This window comes from Anoplolepis gracilipes, chromosome 6, assembly GCF_047496725.1.
Source record: "Anoplolepis gracilipes chromosome 6, ASM4749672v1, whole genome shotgun sequence".
NCBI classification, from domain to species: Eukaryota; Metazoa; Arthropoda; class Insecta; order Hymenoptera; family Formicidae; genus Anoplolepis; species Anoplolepis gracilipes.
Genome location: NC_132975.1, coordinates 11,288,653 through 11,304,156, shown reverse-complemented (window position 1 = coordinate 11,304,156; position 15,504 = coordinate 11,288,653). Strand labels below are relative to the sequence as shown.

The 15,504-nt window shown below is 34.6% G+C and overlaps 1 protein-coding gene across 3 annotated transcripts in view; it reads left to right on the top strand.

Annotated features, from left to right (window-relative positions):
- Positions 1–4,230: 4,230 nt before the first annotated feature.
- Positions 4,231–15,504, top strand: part of LOC140666645 (Fanconi anemia group J protein homolog) — a 46,615-nt gene continuing 35,341 nt past the window's right edge. The window contains exons 1-3 of one of the 3 annotated variants that reach the window (XM_072894030.1): positions 4,231–4,634; positions 4,814–5,420; positions 5,504–5,615. In XM_072894030.1, the coding sequence (XP_072750131.1) occupies positions 4,510–4,634; positions 4,814–5,420; positions 5,504–5,615 (844 nt within the window). In that variant the 5' untranslated portion in view covers positions 4,231–4,509. Of the gene's footprint in view, positions 4,725–4,813; positions 5,421–5,503; positions 5,616–15,504 lie in introns of all 3 variants that reach the window. The other 2 variants (XM_072894032.1, XM_072894031.1) reach the window with 2 other exon arrangements.

Genomic DNA, 15,504 nt, shown 5'->3' with positions numbered 1-15,504 from the left:
CATGTATGTGTGTATATATATATATATATATATATATATACACATGTACATTGTTTTAAAAATCATTACCTATAAAAAAGCAATAAGACAGATGCGAAGAAGAGAGCTAAATTCAAAAGAGAATCAACTGATCTTGCTTTTAGCGTCGAAATTTAATTCAGCGTCGTCTGATTGAGACGAAGGGTGTTACACGCAATTTGCCGCGTTTCACCATAATAACTCGCCGTACCCTTCGTCGTGTTTTATGGGTATCACACTGAGTATGCATAATTCACGGTCCAGCGCATAAACTTTCGAGCAACGCGTATCTTCCTCGACTAAAGATTCATGAAACGTAATAACAAAACAAGGCGAAACGGGATACTTCAGATTAATAACTTCTACTGTATAACGATATACCGAGTTTCGTTATTTTTTCATTTGCAGTTCAGCATAATCGTGAGAAAAGTATCTCGATGTATCTCGCACAGTCATTAATGGTGGAGGAAGCGTCGCGCGGATGCTGCGTCTCTCTATTCTCGAGGAATATCCCTTATCGTATGGCGCTGCGCGATCGTTAAGATATCCATCATAACCGTGTGAAAGTGCAAGAAGTCGGTGGAATTGTTTGGTACGTGCACGTGAGTTGAAAGTGAGTCACGAATGAGCAATTTCATGTTCAGCTGGTGTACGTGACGGGGTCCCTGATATCCCGTTTACGCTCCTGATACGCACGCGTTCCGCGCACAAACTGCGTGTGCGTGAGCGCGCGTGCGTGGGAATTTTGGATTATAATTTGATAAGGATTCACGTCTCTCACACGAGGTGGAGAGAGGGGATATTGCCCCGCAAGGGCAGAGCCAGCTACCTTCTTTATTCCGCGCGCACGCACGCCTGCCGTGAGTTTTGATTCCGGCGACGCTTTTGATACGCACCGCTCTCGAAACTCGAGAAAAATGTAAATCAGAAGTTTGATACTTTTGAAATGATTCCCGCTGAGAGAGACAGAGAGAGAGAGAGAGAGAGAGAGAGAGAGAGAGAGAGAGAGAGAGAGAGAGAGGGAGAGAGAGAGAGAATTCTTTCAAGGGCTTGGTAATAAATTTCCTTTAGATGTCTCTTACATATAATAAATCTTTCAAGTAAATAATTACATAAGTCAACTAAAAAATACACACAAAAAAGTAAATAACCTTTTTTGGTGGTTCTTTTACGTTAAATATTTTACACGTCACATATATCATAGCTATGTAAAATGCAAAAGTACATTACATAAATTCTTTCTTTACTTTCTTTATTCGCAAATTTCTCAAAATTGTAATAGAGAAAATTAAAATTGTATTCAATAAAAAAAGATAGGAAATAATATTTTTGTGTTCGACAAGAAAATTATTTTCTATTATAAATTATATTATAAACAAGAATGATTATTTTAATATGTATTTTCATATATATCTAGCATTCTTAGATTCTTTCGTATGTAATAAAATTGTAAAATTATAAAACAATAATGAAAGATAAAATTCGAATATGTATCGCAATTTATATTAGGGATTAGTAGTCAAAGAATAATTTCTTATTTGGTAATAAATCGTTTTTAAATGTCTCTTAAATGCAAATCTTTCAAGCCAATAATTACATAATTCAACTAAAAAAATACACACAAGAAAGAGAATAACCTTTTTTGGTAGTTTCTTTTATGCTAAATACTTTACACGTGATATATCATAGCTATGTAAAATAAAAAAGTACATTAAAATAGCTCTTTCTCCAACTTTTTTCACAATTTTCTCTAAATTGTAATAAAGAAAATTAAAATTGTATTCAGCATAAAAAAAAGATAGGAAATAATTTTTCTTCTGTTCAATAAGAAAATTATTTTCTGTTATAAATTATATTATAATAATCTATATTAATAATAATCTATATTATAAAAAAATGATTTCTTTTATATGTATTTTCATATGTACTTAGCATCCCTAGATTCTCTTGGATGTAACAAAATTGTAAAATTATAAAACAATAATGAAAGATAAAATTCGAATATGTATCGCAATTTATATTAGGAATTAGTGGTCAAAGAATGATTTGTCACTTGGTAATAAATCCTTTTTAGGTGTTTCGTATGTATAAACTTTTCAAGTGAATAATTATACAATTTAACTAAAAAAATATAAGAAAAAGAATAACCTTTTTTCGTAATTTTTATTTCGCTAAATACTTTACACGTCATATATCATACATATGTAAAATGAAAAAGTACATTAAATAAATTCTTTCTCCAACTTTATTCGCAAATTTCTCAAAAGTGTAAATAGAGCAAATTAAAATCGTATTCAGCGTAAAAAAAAAACAGACAGGAAATAATTTTTCTTGTGGTTGAGAAGAAAATTATGTTCTATTATAAAATTTTATTTTCTATTATAATTATATTATAAAAAACAATGATTTTTTAAAATATGTATTTTTATACGTACCTAGCATCCTTAGATTCTCTCGTACATAATAAAATTGTAAAATTATAAATAATTTTCTTGTGTTCAAGAAAAAAATAATTTTTTCTATTTTAAATTATTAAAATATTGCAAAAAAGGATGTAGTTTTTTTATATGTATTCTTATATATAACAAAATTGTAAAATTATAAAACAATAATGAAAGATAAAATTCGAATATATATCGCAGTTTATATTAGGAATCAGTGATCAAAGAATAATTTGGTAATAAATCTTTTTTAGGTGTTTCGTATGTATAAACTTTTCAAGTGAATAATTACACAATTTAACTAAAAAAATACAAGAAAAAGAATAATCTTTTTTCGTAATTTTTTTACGCTAAATATTTTAACACTTTACGTAGCATAAAATAAAAAATACATAAAAATAGTTCTTTGTGCAACTTTATTCGTAAACTTCTCAAATTTTAATAGAAAATATTGAAAGCTGAAATATAACAATATTAACAAAAAGCGTAAAAAACTAGCAAACAATTACTCTTCTTCTTGTGTTAGTAGAAGAAAGTTATTTTTTCTGTCAAAATTTTATTCTATAGAAAAGAATGTTGTTTTCTTTATATTTTCATACATGTATATCATCCCTTCGTATATAACAAAATTGTATATAGCATCTCTTCGTATAATAACAAAATTGTAAAACAATAATAAAAGCTAAAATTGAAATTTATAATATAATTTATATTAGAAATAAGCGGTTCGGAAATAATTCTTGTATCAATAAAAAATGGACCGTGTAAAGGGAGATTTTTTTTTGCGGTTATATAATGTTAACATACTTTATTCCGGTGCGTATAGCAAATTAGTATTAATTAATTCGTATTCATTGTATGCGCACAAAATATTTCTGGCATAAAATACTGTGCCATTTTACAATTATTAGCGAGAGTACTTACCTTGCTGTTTGCTGCTGCTCTGCATTTTATCTTTTCCACAGCTTCCACGACTGCACATCTCTGTAGATCTATTCTGCTTCCAGCTGCCGGAGAAACGCAACACTCGAGAAACACGCGACACTTGAAAAATGCAAATAAGATAAACTTTAAAATAGCGCGAAAACAGAATTTCGATCCGCGATGCGTCTTACTTTTCTCGCGCGTCTTCATCAACAATAACGTCACGTGATACGTCATTCGAATGAACGTTCTCCCACGTTCAAGGCTGATATTACATTTATCGACATTTTTTGAGCGTGTTGATTGGCTGCAGTTAGAAAACTTCTCCGATCTCTAGAAATTTTCTATCCTGAAGCCAATCAACACGCTAGAAAAATTTGTCGTACAAGTGTAATAATGCGACAACTTCGTATAACATCGCCCGCCGATTTTAAAAGAAATTGATACTCTGCATTTTTAGCTTTTTTACAGCTCTCGTGACAGTACATCCAAAAATCAGAGAAACGAAATATTCAAGAAACGTACGATGCTTATTGAAATATATAAATAGGATTAAATATTCAGAGAGCGCGAAAGTAAATTTTGACATTTTGATCCGCGACGCGCGATCCCCTTCAATGCGCGCCTTTATCGAACGTTATGATTGGTCACTTCCGTCCGTGTCTCTAGAGTTCGGTCCCCGTAAACAGTGTCCGCTAATTTCAAGAGAGTTGTCAAATATCGATAAAGAAGAGACACAAGAAACTTTAACAATAAAAGATATATAGGTAACATGTTATAAATTTTATTCTTCTAAGATATTCTATATTGTATTATGTAAATATTCATATAAGTAAATATTTATAGATCAAGAAGTAGATGTAAAATACACGCACGAGATTAGATGCCGGCGTTATTTACAAATGAGCGGACGGATGACGTCACGTGTCGTTCGCGCCGGATTTTATTGATAGTTCATAATGCGTAGTGCAACTTTTACGAAGAGCTAATATTCAGCAGGAGATTGCACATGGTATTCTCTGCATAACGAATAGTAGAAAAGATGTTGACTTAAAGTGTGTTATTGTGAGAGTACAAACGACAGGAAAATATATATATATATATCGCATGTGTATAGTGAGGTCGCATGTGCGTTGCGTTCCACAGGTGTCCAATGATCGTGATTAGCATCGTTTTTGCTGTGATAGGATCTTTTATACTCGCTTTAGTTAAAATTATAAACATCATTGACGAGAAGATTGAGATTTTAAGGTAAACATTGTGACGGACGTCGCGAGCATTTTAGAGGTTAGCTTTTCAATCTGACAAATTGGTTACATTGACATCTCTCTTTTGACTAACGTAAACATTTATTTTAAAGACTTTACGTTGCTAAGTGTCATGTTTAATTAGATTTCTAATTCTTATTTGTTTATTTGATTATTTTTCAGTATGGAGAGGCAATCAAAGTTGTCTTTGAAAAGAAACCGCTATCATCAGGCATATGTCATAAATGATGATCCAGTGGAGATATCAGATGATGAGAGTGTAGATTCATTGCCAATGGTAGAGTCAACTCTAAAACAAATAAATTGTACAAATACAAGTCATGATACGGCTTATGTATTAAATGATACGACAGATAGTTTAAATCAACCTGCATGCAGTTTGAAATATACGTATAATTTATCAGATGATTTAAGTAGTAGCGATGAAGATGTTCCAATTGATGTGCCTAATACCTCTAAGCGTACCCAATCAATGTTTAATTGGAAAAAAACAAGTTTTGCTTATATGTCAAAATCAGAAGACTGTACATCTTCTGTTAACAAATTGCATGGTTCAAAATTTGAAAAGGAAATGCCTAAAAAAGTAAACAAAAGACAAAAACTGATTGATTTGACAAATTCAAGCGATGATGACTTGATGAGCTTAAACAGTTTCAAGAAAGAGGCTTCGCCACCTAAAGTTACTATACAACATGATATAATGATTGCGGGGATTAAAGTCACACTTCCTGTTGTGCCATATCCATGTCAGAAAGCAGTAATGAATAGTGTGAGTATTATAATTGTATGATTATTGTTGTGAAATGATGTTACTTATTATTCTATTAATTATGTTAAAAATTGTATGTGCAGCTTATCAAAGGATGTACCAAGGAGCAGCACTGTCTCTTGGAAAGCCCCACTGGTAGCGGAAAGACTCTGGCTCTTCTCTGTGGAGCTTTAGCATGGCAAGAGCAATACAGAGGTGAGTTTTTGACACGTGTATTAATATAAAGTAAGAATGTGTTTTTGATACTGTTATGTTAGCATATAAACTCCTTTTGAAGAATTTTTCAGACAAGTTTTTTATATAATGTGCTCTTAAAAAATATGTAAGATATAGTAGATAAACAAGAGTTTAAAATAAGAGCATAAATATTTCTGGGTTATCACTCATTATCAAAATCTCTACATAATTTTTTCAGCTCATTAATTAGAGATTATTATGTTTCATAATTAAACGATAAGATAATCTGCGGGCTTTTTTAAATTTATTTGTGCGTAAAATTATAAATGTAAAAGCTCTAAGTGCGTGCAAATTCGCGGATTAAATAATGCCTGCTGATCTATCATATATATGATATTCATTAGTTTCTTACCAATCGTGCAGTGCTTTCTGCACCACGATTATGTCTGTCTCTAAGATTTATCACGAAGCTTTGCAAAAATCTCATTTACCGCGTCTCGTGACAGCCGGTCATTAACGTCAACCGTCCTAGCGACTTCTGTCTCGCTATACACCCGCATATATACGCGCGTCCACAGCGATAGCTCTCATCAGATTTTTGACTGTCGTGCGAATTTTGGAAATTAAAAAGGGGTCGCACCACCATCTCTCTCTACCTATTTATCTCTTTGTCTCTCTTGTCTTTCTTTTACTTCGCGGCCTTTATTAAAGTTTCTCGAAGTTTGCAAACATTTTGCTTTACCTTGTCAGAACTTTAAAAGTCTTCCGGATAATTTCTCAAGGCGTGTCACCGCGTTGTCAGGCATTTGTCGCGTTCGTTAGCCGATTAATTCCGCGATCTTTATTTTACCTGTGTACTATATTATATTTTTTAAGAGCACATTATATAAATTTATTTGAGAAATCAGGATGCTTATTCCCTGGAAAAACATAGATAACCTGGAACTCTTAGATATTTCTTTTTGTATCTGGAAAAATTGGGGAAGTCTTATGGAATTTTTTATTCTGATAATTTTTTCGAAAATTCTTTTTTTGATCATTTTTTATCTCATGCTGTAAATAGTCAGCAGCCGCGTGTGTAAAACTATGGTATCTCACTTTGTGAAACTTCATTAATTGTTGAGAGTTTTAGCTTTATTTTTAATAGTTTTAAAGTTATTGCTGGATTAAACAAATTGTTCTGGCTGTTAAATAAAAAAAAAATGATTCGAGACAAACTAAGACGCGACCAAGTTTACGTTGCTTCCTTTGCTGACGATTTTTTTTAGCCTTACCAGATTTTTAAGCGCTTGAAAATTCTTCAATAATTCTATAAAAAGTTCTATGCGTAAAAATTATTAAAATATTCATTAAACAAATTACTATCATTTCGCCACTATGTTTTTTTTTGCGCTTTTATCTACGTCGTTGCTTTTATGCATATTTCGCCGGCTATTTACTTAACCGACGAACGTCGTGAGTTCTGTACAACATTTCGAGGAATAGCCGAGTGTCGTCGGATACCCACGAATATCAAGTAACGTGTCTAGCAATCGCGAATTCGTCGAAGACGGTGGTGATTTAGATTGCGGGAGGAGGGAGGGAGGGAGAGGGGTGAATATCGTGCACACAGGACGAATGTTGAGAGTGTTGAATTGAACGACAGACGTTCGTTATACATATCTAAATCCGCAAAAAAGTACACACCGAATTTTTTATGTGTATATAATGCACTATACGCAGTGATTTTATTATTCGTGTGCGATACGTAAGCGAAGATATCAGTCCGATAAGATTTCGTACATCAATAGTATTTATCGAAATTGGAATTGTCATGTAAAATGTCGCGCGAGTGTTTTGTGAATACTTTTGAAAATGCATCAATAAAAGATTAGGAGAAAATGAGCCTAGAATGACATCGGGTTTTGTGGGAGTAATCAGATAATTTATTACATATAAGGTAATTTATTATGTATTATTTAGAGTTAATGTTTTTGTCACGATTATCGCATAGCATATTTCGTGCAATTTTACTTGGGTGCGTGTGAAGCTGGCGTCTTACTTTGTGGAAAGTCATTAATTGTTTAGAGTTATTTAGGTTTTATTTTTAATAAATCTTTTTGATATTTAATATTTACTTTTCTAGAATTCTTGATAGATTAAACAAATAATACCGACCGTTAAAAAAATCTCACTTTGTCCTTCGATGATTTTTTTAGTTCAATTTTTGCTAAATTTTAAGCGCTTAAGAGTGTTTCAATAATTCTACAAAAAGTTCTATGAATAAAAATTAATTATACAAATTAGATTGTCCGAAACGCTGGATGTAAATAAGGTTTCATGTTATACCGACGTTTCGGTCTACTTTATTTAATAAATATTTTAATAATTTTTACTTAGAACTCTATTTAGAAAGTATAATTTAATAATATGAAAGTATATATAATAATAGTGATTGCAAAACAACACAAAAAAATATCACTCATTTAAAGTCGATAGAACAATCGAAATATGACCAGCGTCTCATTTCTGTACTTGTATGTTTGGCGTCTCGGCTAATTTAATTTGTTTAATTAATATTCTAATAATTTTTACGTACAGAATTCTTTTTGGAAATTAAAAATAATTGCAGATCATGAAATCTCATTAATCTAGATAGAATGATTAAAATATGGTCAGCGTTTAATGTGGCATTTTAATTTGTTTAATTAATATTTTAATAATTTTTACGCATAGAATTTTTTGTAAAACTATTGTGAAATTCTCAAGTGCTTAAAATTTGACAAGAAATGCTTAAAAAATCGTCAGCAGATAAGTAAGTGAACTTCTTGTCTTATTGTCAGTTTGTTTTGACCAATTTTTTTTTTATTTAATGACCAGAATTATTTATTTAATTTGTGAAAAATTCGAAAACTATTAAAAATAAAGTCACTCAATAATTAGTGAGTTTAAACATAGTGAAATGCCAGTTTTACACACGCACACATCAGTAAGCCAGCCAAACAAGTTAGAGATTTAAAATATATTATAAACCCATATATATAGTCATCAATGTTTTAACATATTATTGAATATGAAGTACATATTCTTTGTAATTCTTAATAGTAAAGAAATGAAAATTTTATGCAAGTAAAAAATGCTTATCTTATAAAAGTTATTCAGTTTTTTACTACATTTACAAATTTAACTTGAAACTTAAGAAGGCAACTTTTTCCTTTGTATGAATTAGAAAACGTATGTAATAAAAAAATGTATTTTAATTTATTTAGAAGAAGTATTAAAAAATTTTGAAAATATTCTTTTTACTTTTTTCAATTTTGAACAAAAATACTTGGAAAATCAGGGAATTGTCAGGAAATTTTTTTTATAACATTTGAGTAGTCCTGAAAATTCTACAAGAGAATTTGTATGCTGGCATGACAGTATCGAAAGCGCATTCTTATTTGAAAGGACAAATTTATCTATCGACATTTTTTGCATTTTTTTTGTATTTAATCCGTTAATGTGAGCGAAATTAAATATCATATCGCGCAGATATTATACGATTTTTTTTCAACGAAATGATATAAAAATTAATATAGCACTCATTCTGCACTAATGCACGGATCGTAAATATTGCGCAATTTTTACGCATAAACGCTACTTTGCATCGAATAGTTTCGAGCATATTTACTGTACGCGGAAAGAAGACGCAGATTTCCTCGTTTCCTCGCCAAGAGAGAAAGCCATTCCGATCGTTAACAGTGGTTTCTTGGCTATTACAATATTAATTTAAATTATTCAACCATTCATGCGCACACAACACCGTCGTAATAATCGTTACGATCTGGAGTCGCTAATTTCGCCTCTGCACGCGTGCATGCAGCTAATTGTTCGCAATTCGTGCAATTTCTAAACAATTAGATTTACCTTCGCAATGAGCGATATCTCATCCCGTCCTCGCTCGTACCAGTCTACGAAAAACAGTGGGACGAACATAATTGTCTTTTGTTATGATAATGCGACGACAATGTAATTTCGTTCGACATCATATTCGATAACTGCTTTATCTTGTCTATAGCAATAAACTATTGATGTTTGTGGCAAATATTGGCAAAAATGCAGCCTTGCAAAGCAGTATAAAATATGACAGTCTGTAATGTATTATATAATGAACATATTCGAAAAAATGTTGAATCACTTTTATGATAAATTTTCTGATTCAACGAACCGAAATTCCGCGCAAATTTTTAGAATTGTACGTGTTTAATTTAAATTGATATTCTCTATAACATAAGAATGTGTAAGTTGATCGAAATTAATCGTTACTTTGCCGGAGTATATAATTTCATTGGCCTTAAAACCGCCTTGTCTGAAAGTCGTATTACCGTTCGTAATGCAGGATCTATTAACCATCAGTGCGATCGATGATCGTTGCTTACTTTGCCGGAAAGTTTCGACGGAGACGCGTTTCTGCGACTATAGACTTTTTTGCGCTCTCTCTGAACGAGCAGCTGAATTAACCGAAATCGCTCAGTGGGGTGGTTTATCGTACGATCTCATCTTAATATTCTGCTAGGAAATCGTGGCGAATGTCGCGATTGATCGAGGAATAATCCAGTCGCAACATGAAAATGACATTATTTACTACTCACAGGAAGAACTACTTTCTGTGTACGAGTAATTTAAAATACCGTTGTGGAAATACGGGGATATTTTTTTCGATACTACGTAATTCGATCCCAACAAAATATTGTTTGGTTTTATATAACTGAATTTTACAATATATTGGTCAAATTTATCGATACTTTGATATTCGAGAACTATTTTTGTTACAAAACAATGGTTGAAGCGCATATCGCGGCGACAATGAAACTGGAACGTCGCAAGGTATTCGATGAGGCGAACGATCGCGTGCCATTTCGAGCTGCACGAGCGGCGAATTAAATGTTCCGCGATGTTAACGTCAAATTTGCGTGAGTAACTTCGAATTCGCTGCCTGGGCGAAAAACAACGTAGGACGGACGGACAGGACGTCTTCGAGACGTATACTGGAAAAGACAGCACGAACCGTCGTCGCCTCCCGAAATTACAGACAGGTCCTCCCCGGGCTTTATCCTCGTCCTCGTGACATCGTATTACAAGCCGACAAATTCAATTACAAACCGAAAATTATCGAACATGCGAAAGTTCTTTCTCTACGTGACAATACTTTTGCAATGGATCAATAAATTCTCATATTCAATAAATCGTCTCGTTGATCGCATTAGCATCATTTTTTATTTATTGAGCAATATCATATCATATGTATATTATGCGATTTGATTCAACAATAACATAAAATTTAAATCGATATTCGATTTGCCGTGACAAGAGCAAGTTAATAAATATGAGTTATAAACATGAAATGAATGAAAAGTATGATATGTTACCGCTTCTAATTTTAATTCGGTGTATAAATAAAATCTAAAATTTACATATTTAGTATCGTGTGTATGATTAGAATTTATATATTTCCAAAAACGTAAAAGCTGCATATGTTGCGCTACGTTTTGACGAAAAATATCATTTAAACAATTACTTGTGATTTACGATCTTCTCTTACAATTAGTTTGTCAATGCGCATTCCTAATTAAGCAAATCATAATAGAGCGACTCGATAAAGATTAGTCATGATACCGATTTTCGTATGTGTATGGCAAGGATGCGTGCGTAGGTGTGCCGCTTTGCACGACATCCTGCTTTTCCCAGTTATAATTTGCTTTATGCTTTAAACCTGGCGCTGTCACGCTCTGCCGGAGGTCGAGTGGTACTGCTAGCCGCCAAACTGTAAACTTACCTCGTTGGAGAGCCGCATAAATTAGGTCCTCGAAAGGGAATAGAGAATTTTCTGTCGTCGCGGTTTAATCGATATCGTCGTTAACGTCAATGTTGGAGATTCGCTTCGACATTTAGTTTCCTTTTAAAACCATAATTAATCCATCTAGATATACATAGACAAAGTCACGAATGGGCGTGATATACGAAAAAAATATTCTATTTCTAAGCTTGGGGAAGAGTCACGTGTAGCAAGTTGTTCGTATTCACTATAAGGCGTTGATAGAAAGGAAACGTGAAATTTGAGGAATCATCCTCAAGTCACGTCGTTTAGCCACTTTGTTTAGCAAGTCGCATGCGATTCACAGACCCCCGCGTGTTCCACGTGCCAGCCATAGCGCTCGATTAGCTTGACGCAACATTTATTCAAGAATTCGAAAAACTTAAATCGTTCGTAGAACGAAGGAGCGTGATGCGCCGCTTTCGGTAGAAGAAGGGTAGGGAGGGACATCGAGAGGGTCGGACGAATAAATTTCGAAAGTTTATCGCGGAATCGCATGCCGGCTAATGTCACTTTATTACTAGTAGAAGACGACGGCAACGCGCGGAGACAGGTCGAGGAGGGATCTCAGGGGGAGAGAGAAAGAGAGGACCGCGGGAAGAATAAGTTCGAAATAACCGGCAGCGACGAGACCCATTGTGCGGCAGGAAACTTGGGAAGTCATAATAATTATCGGTGAACGCGGAATTATATATTGTGTCCCTGTGGCAGCCTGTCGTCGTCGTCGTCGTCGTCGTCGTCGTCGTCGCCGCGAATCGTCTTTGCGCCTCAGCATGCAACTCCGACTGAATATGCAGCTACGTGCTCTGTGACGTTTTGACATTAATAATGCGCGGGGGATCCGCCTTTTATGCCGGAGGTACCAACCGTGGTACCATCGCCGTGGACTCTTCCCAGAAGGAGCTCGCCGATCGTGTCGTTTCGCTCTTGCATAATCAGAGGGGGAGAGTGTCGGGGATAATTTTTAAGGAGAGCAGAATTATCGCGGTATCGTGTGTGTATCGGTTTGATATAAATTTTATTTAATTACACGCTCACCTAAAGACTTAATATAGAGATATTGCTTAATGACAACCTAGTGATATATATTTACAATGCGACAAAATTACTTTTTAAATTTGATCTGTGGACAGCTGGAGTAAAATAAATGACACTTGGCACGCGCGATGAATCTTTCGAATATTTAAACTCCTTATCGTTCATTCTTTTATACGAGAGTCTCTTCGCGATTAGCGAGATGCGCGAGAGGAGAAAAGGAGAGATAGAGAAACCTGGAACGGTAGCTCCGGAATGGTGCAGGGCTACCCGCAGAGCACGCTACTTGCTGCGGCAGCTTCGTGAACGAAAGACAAAGGAAGGCCCACGCTTTCATCCGTGCCGACATTAAGGCACCTACCGTATATGCCCTTTCGGAACACAATAAGGTCCGCATGCGGGTCCAACGGATCTCACGTCTCCTGTGTACACGTACCCTTCTCACAATGAGCATCTCCCTTTTCCTATCCCCTTCCCGCGCCCTTTTATTCCTCCTCCGTGGAAGTCCTCCTTCGACGGCTATGCACTTCGGTCCCGAATTCCGGAGCAACGGATTATCGAAGCGCCAGCGTGCGCGTCGCGAAGATACCTACTCGACGGGCCGTAAAACATTCGGTGCGTTATCCGCGAGCGATAATAAAGCCGAGGCGAAATTGATTTCGTCGCTAATGAGCCGCCCGATTATTTTGCGGAACTATCGGTGCCTCCGCGTTTTTGCCGGAGAAGATTTTTTTTAACTTTTTTACGAGTCTTGTCGCCTCGCTTGATTTTTCTTCAAGTACGAACGATGTTGAAAAATTTCAAAACGTGATAATATCGACGCGAAGAATGCGCTTTTAATGCATTCAGCTAGGATTAACTTTGACGCAAGAATGTAGTTGCCGACCGATAATAGGACGCCGTGAAACTCTCGCGAGAACGAAAGGTCTCGCCGGTTCCTGGGTAAGCGAATAAGATAAGGGACCCCCCAAAGGTACGGCGTGCGCCGCCAGTTCCCAACCAGTCCTGGACCTCTCTCTCGGGTGGTCCACGACGTTCCTCTGCCTCTCCGCGCTCCTTCTTTTATATTAGCTCTCCTTCCTTCTTCTCTCGCGCCGTCTCTCTGTATTTCGCTTTTACCGCGGCTCGTTTCGCGACGGCGTTTTCGACTGCTTCCGGTTAAATCTCACGATTTTGTAACTGCAAATCGGCGAGAATCAGAAAATTGCTGTTAAGTTTCACATCTGCTATCTCTGTGCGCGAATTGTCATTGATTTGTGTGATGAGAAAAATGATGCAATAATATCTAAATTACATATAAAAACGCAGACAATTAATTTCAATAAAATTATAATACAGTCCATATCTTACAGTTATCACTTCTTGTCGAATGAATTAACATTTCGAGAGAAATGGAGGTACATATTTCAGATACTGAAGGGAATTAAATAATATTACAAGTGCCGCATATTTTCCACATTTGATTATTTGAAACATTGAATTATCGCACAGCGAAGGGTACGCGATCGAATAGTCGCGATTGCATGATGGTCGATAGGAGCGCGACAACAATCCTCCTCCTTCCGAGAAAGGATCCGCGATTCAAAAAGCGCCGCTCTTGCGAATTCCAAGACGACCCGCGATCTTACATAATTCCACATGCTCGGCAAGACCGCCCGGCGTCCTGGAATCGTCCCTTTCAGGATTTCCAGGATCCCGCTAACGATTCCGGATATTCCGACTGCAGGATGGCTAATCTAAGTCTTCGATTCTCGGCTTCCAGGACTCTTTGCTTACTTATTTAATTTTTAAATGTGTGCAAATTAAACGAACTATACAGAAAAAAAGAATATTCTTACTTTGACAATAACTTTAGTTTCTAAATGTAAAGCTTGAAATGAGATTATATTGCGTTAAATAAAGAAAATTTGTTTAGATGAAGACATTTTATATATAGTTCAACCCAAAAAATATATATTCTTGTTATTTAAGAATAATTTTCTTGAATGGAGAGGAAAAAATGTTGGATAAAAAATGACACATGTTCAAATCAAAGATTATAATTTTTTTAGAATATTTAGAAATTTTAAAATAATTATTTTATTCTTAAAATGACAATTATGGTATTGAAATAAGATTATAATATTGTTGAAATTTAAGATTTTTAAATTCTTCTAAGTGTTGATTTGACACTTACTTTTTTTCTGTGTAGCAAAAACATTTCGTAAATTGTTTCGTTGATATCGTGTCTATTACTTTTTCCTTTCGTAATTTGTTTTCATAAATAGCAATCTATATAATTTAATTTTTTTATAATTTGCAATCGATATTCTGTGAATATTCAAGATCCTTAACATCTTACGCCGTTTTTATTATTATATATATTATATAATATTACACATTATTACATATAAATTAAATAATTTTCTTATATAATTTTTATAGATTTGTATCTTACACACATTTGAAACTTCCAATATTAACAGATACTGATAGATAAAACGCGAAAAAACGCATGTAAATAAATTACCTTGATCTCTTAGCGCCGGATAATTTGAACCAAGCGCGAACTCGCGGAACACGCTCGTTCAACGAATTTGGCCGCGCATTCCCCGATGTAATTCACGTGGAATCGATCGTGTAGGGCCCCAGCGGCATGGGCGCTTTTCGTTCGGGCGGAAATGTTTCTCGCAGGTAAATCGCGGGCGCCAGGCGCCCCCGGGCGTGTCGGGAATCGCTTGCCACCGTTTCGCCAATCACCAACATACCTCGTCGTCGCCTCTTTTAAAATAAAGTTCGGCCGATCTGTTATTTTTCATCCTTTATACGATATTTAGCGTTTTTTGTTTTCAGTCAAATAAAATCGATAAAAATTAATATAGCAGAACAAAAATGAGATAATTAACCGCGGTAACTTACTTTAGATCAAAATAGACGAAAATCTTTTGCGTATACATATATTTTACGATGCTTGTTTTTTATCAGAAGAGAAGGAATACTATTTTCCTACACATAAAAATATATAGTAAAATATTTCTTTTCACAGATAAAATTATA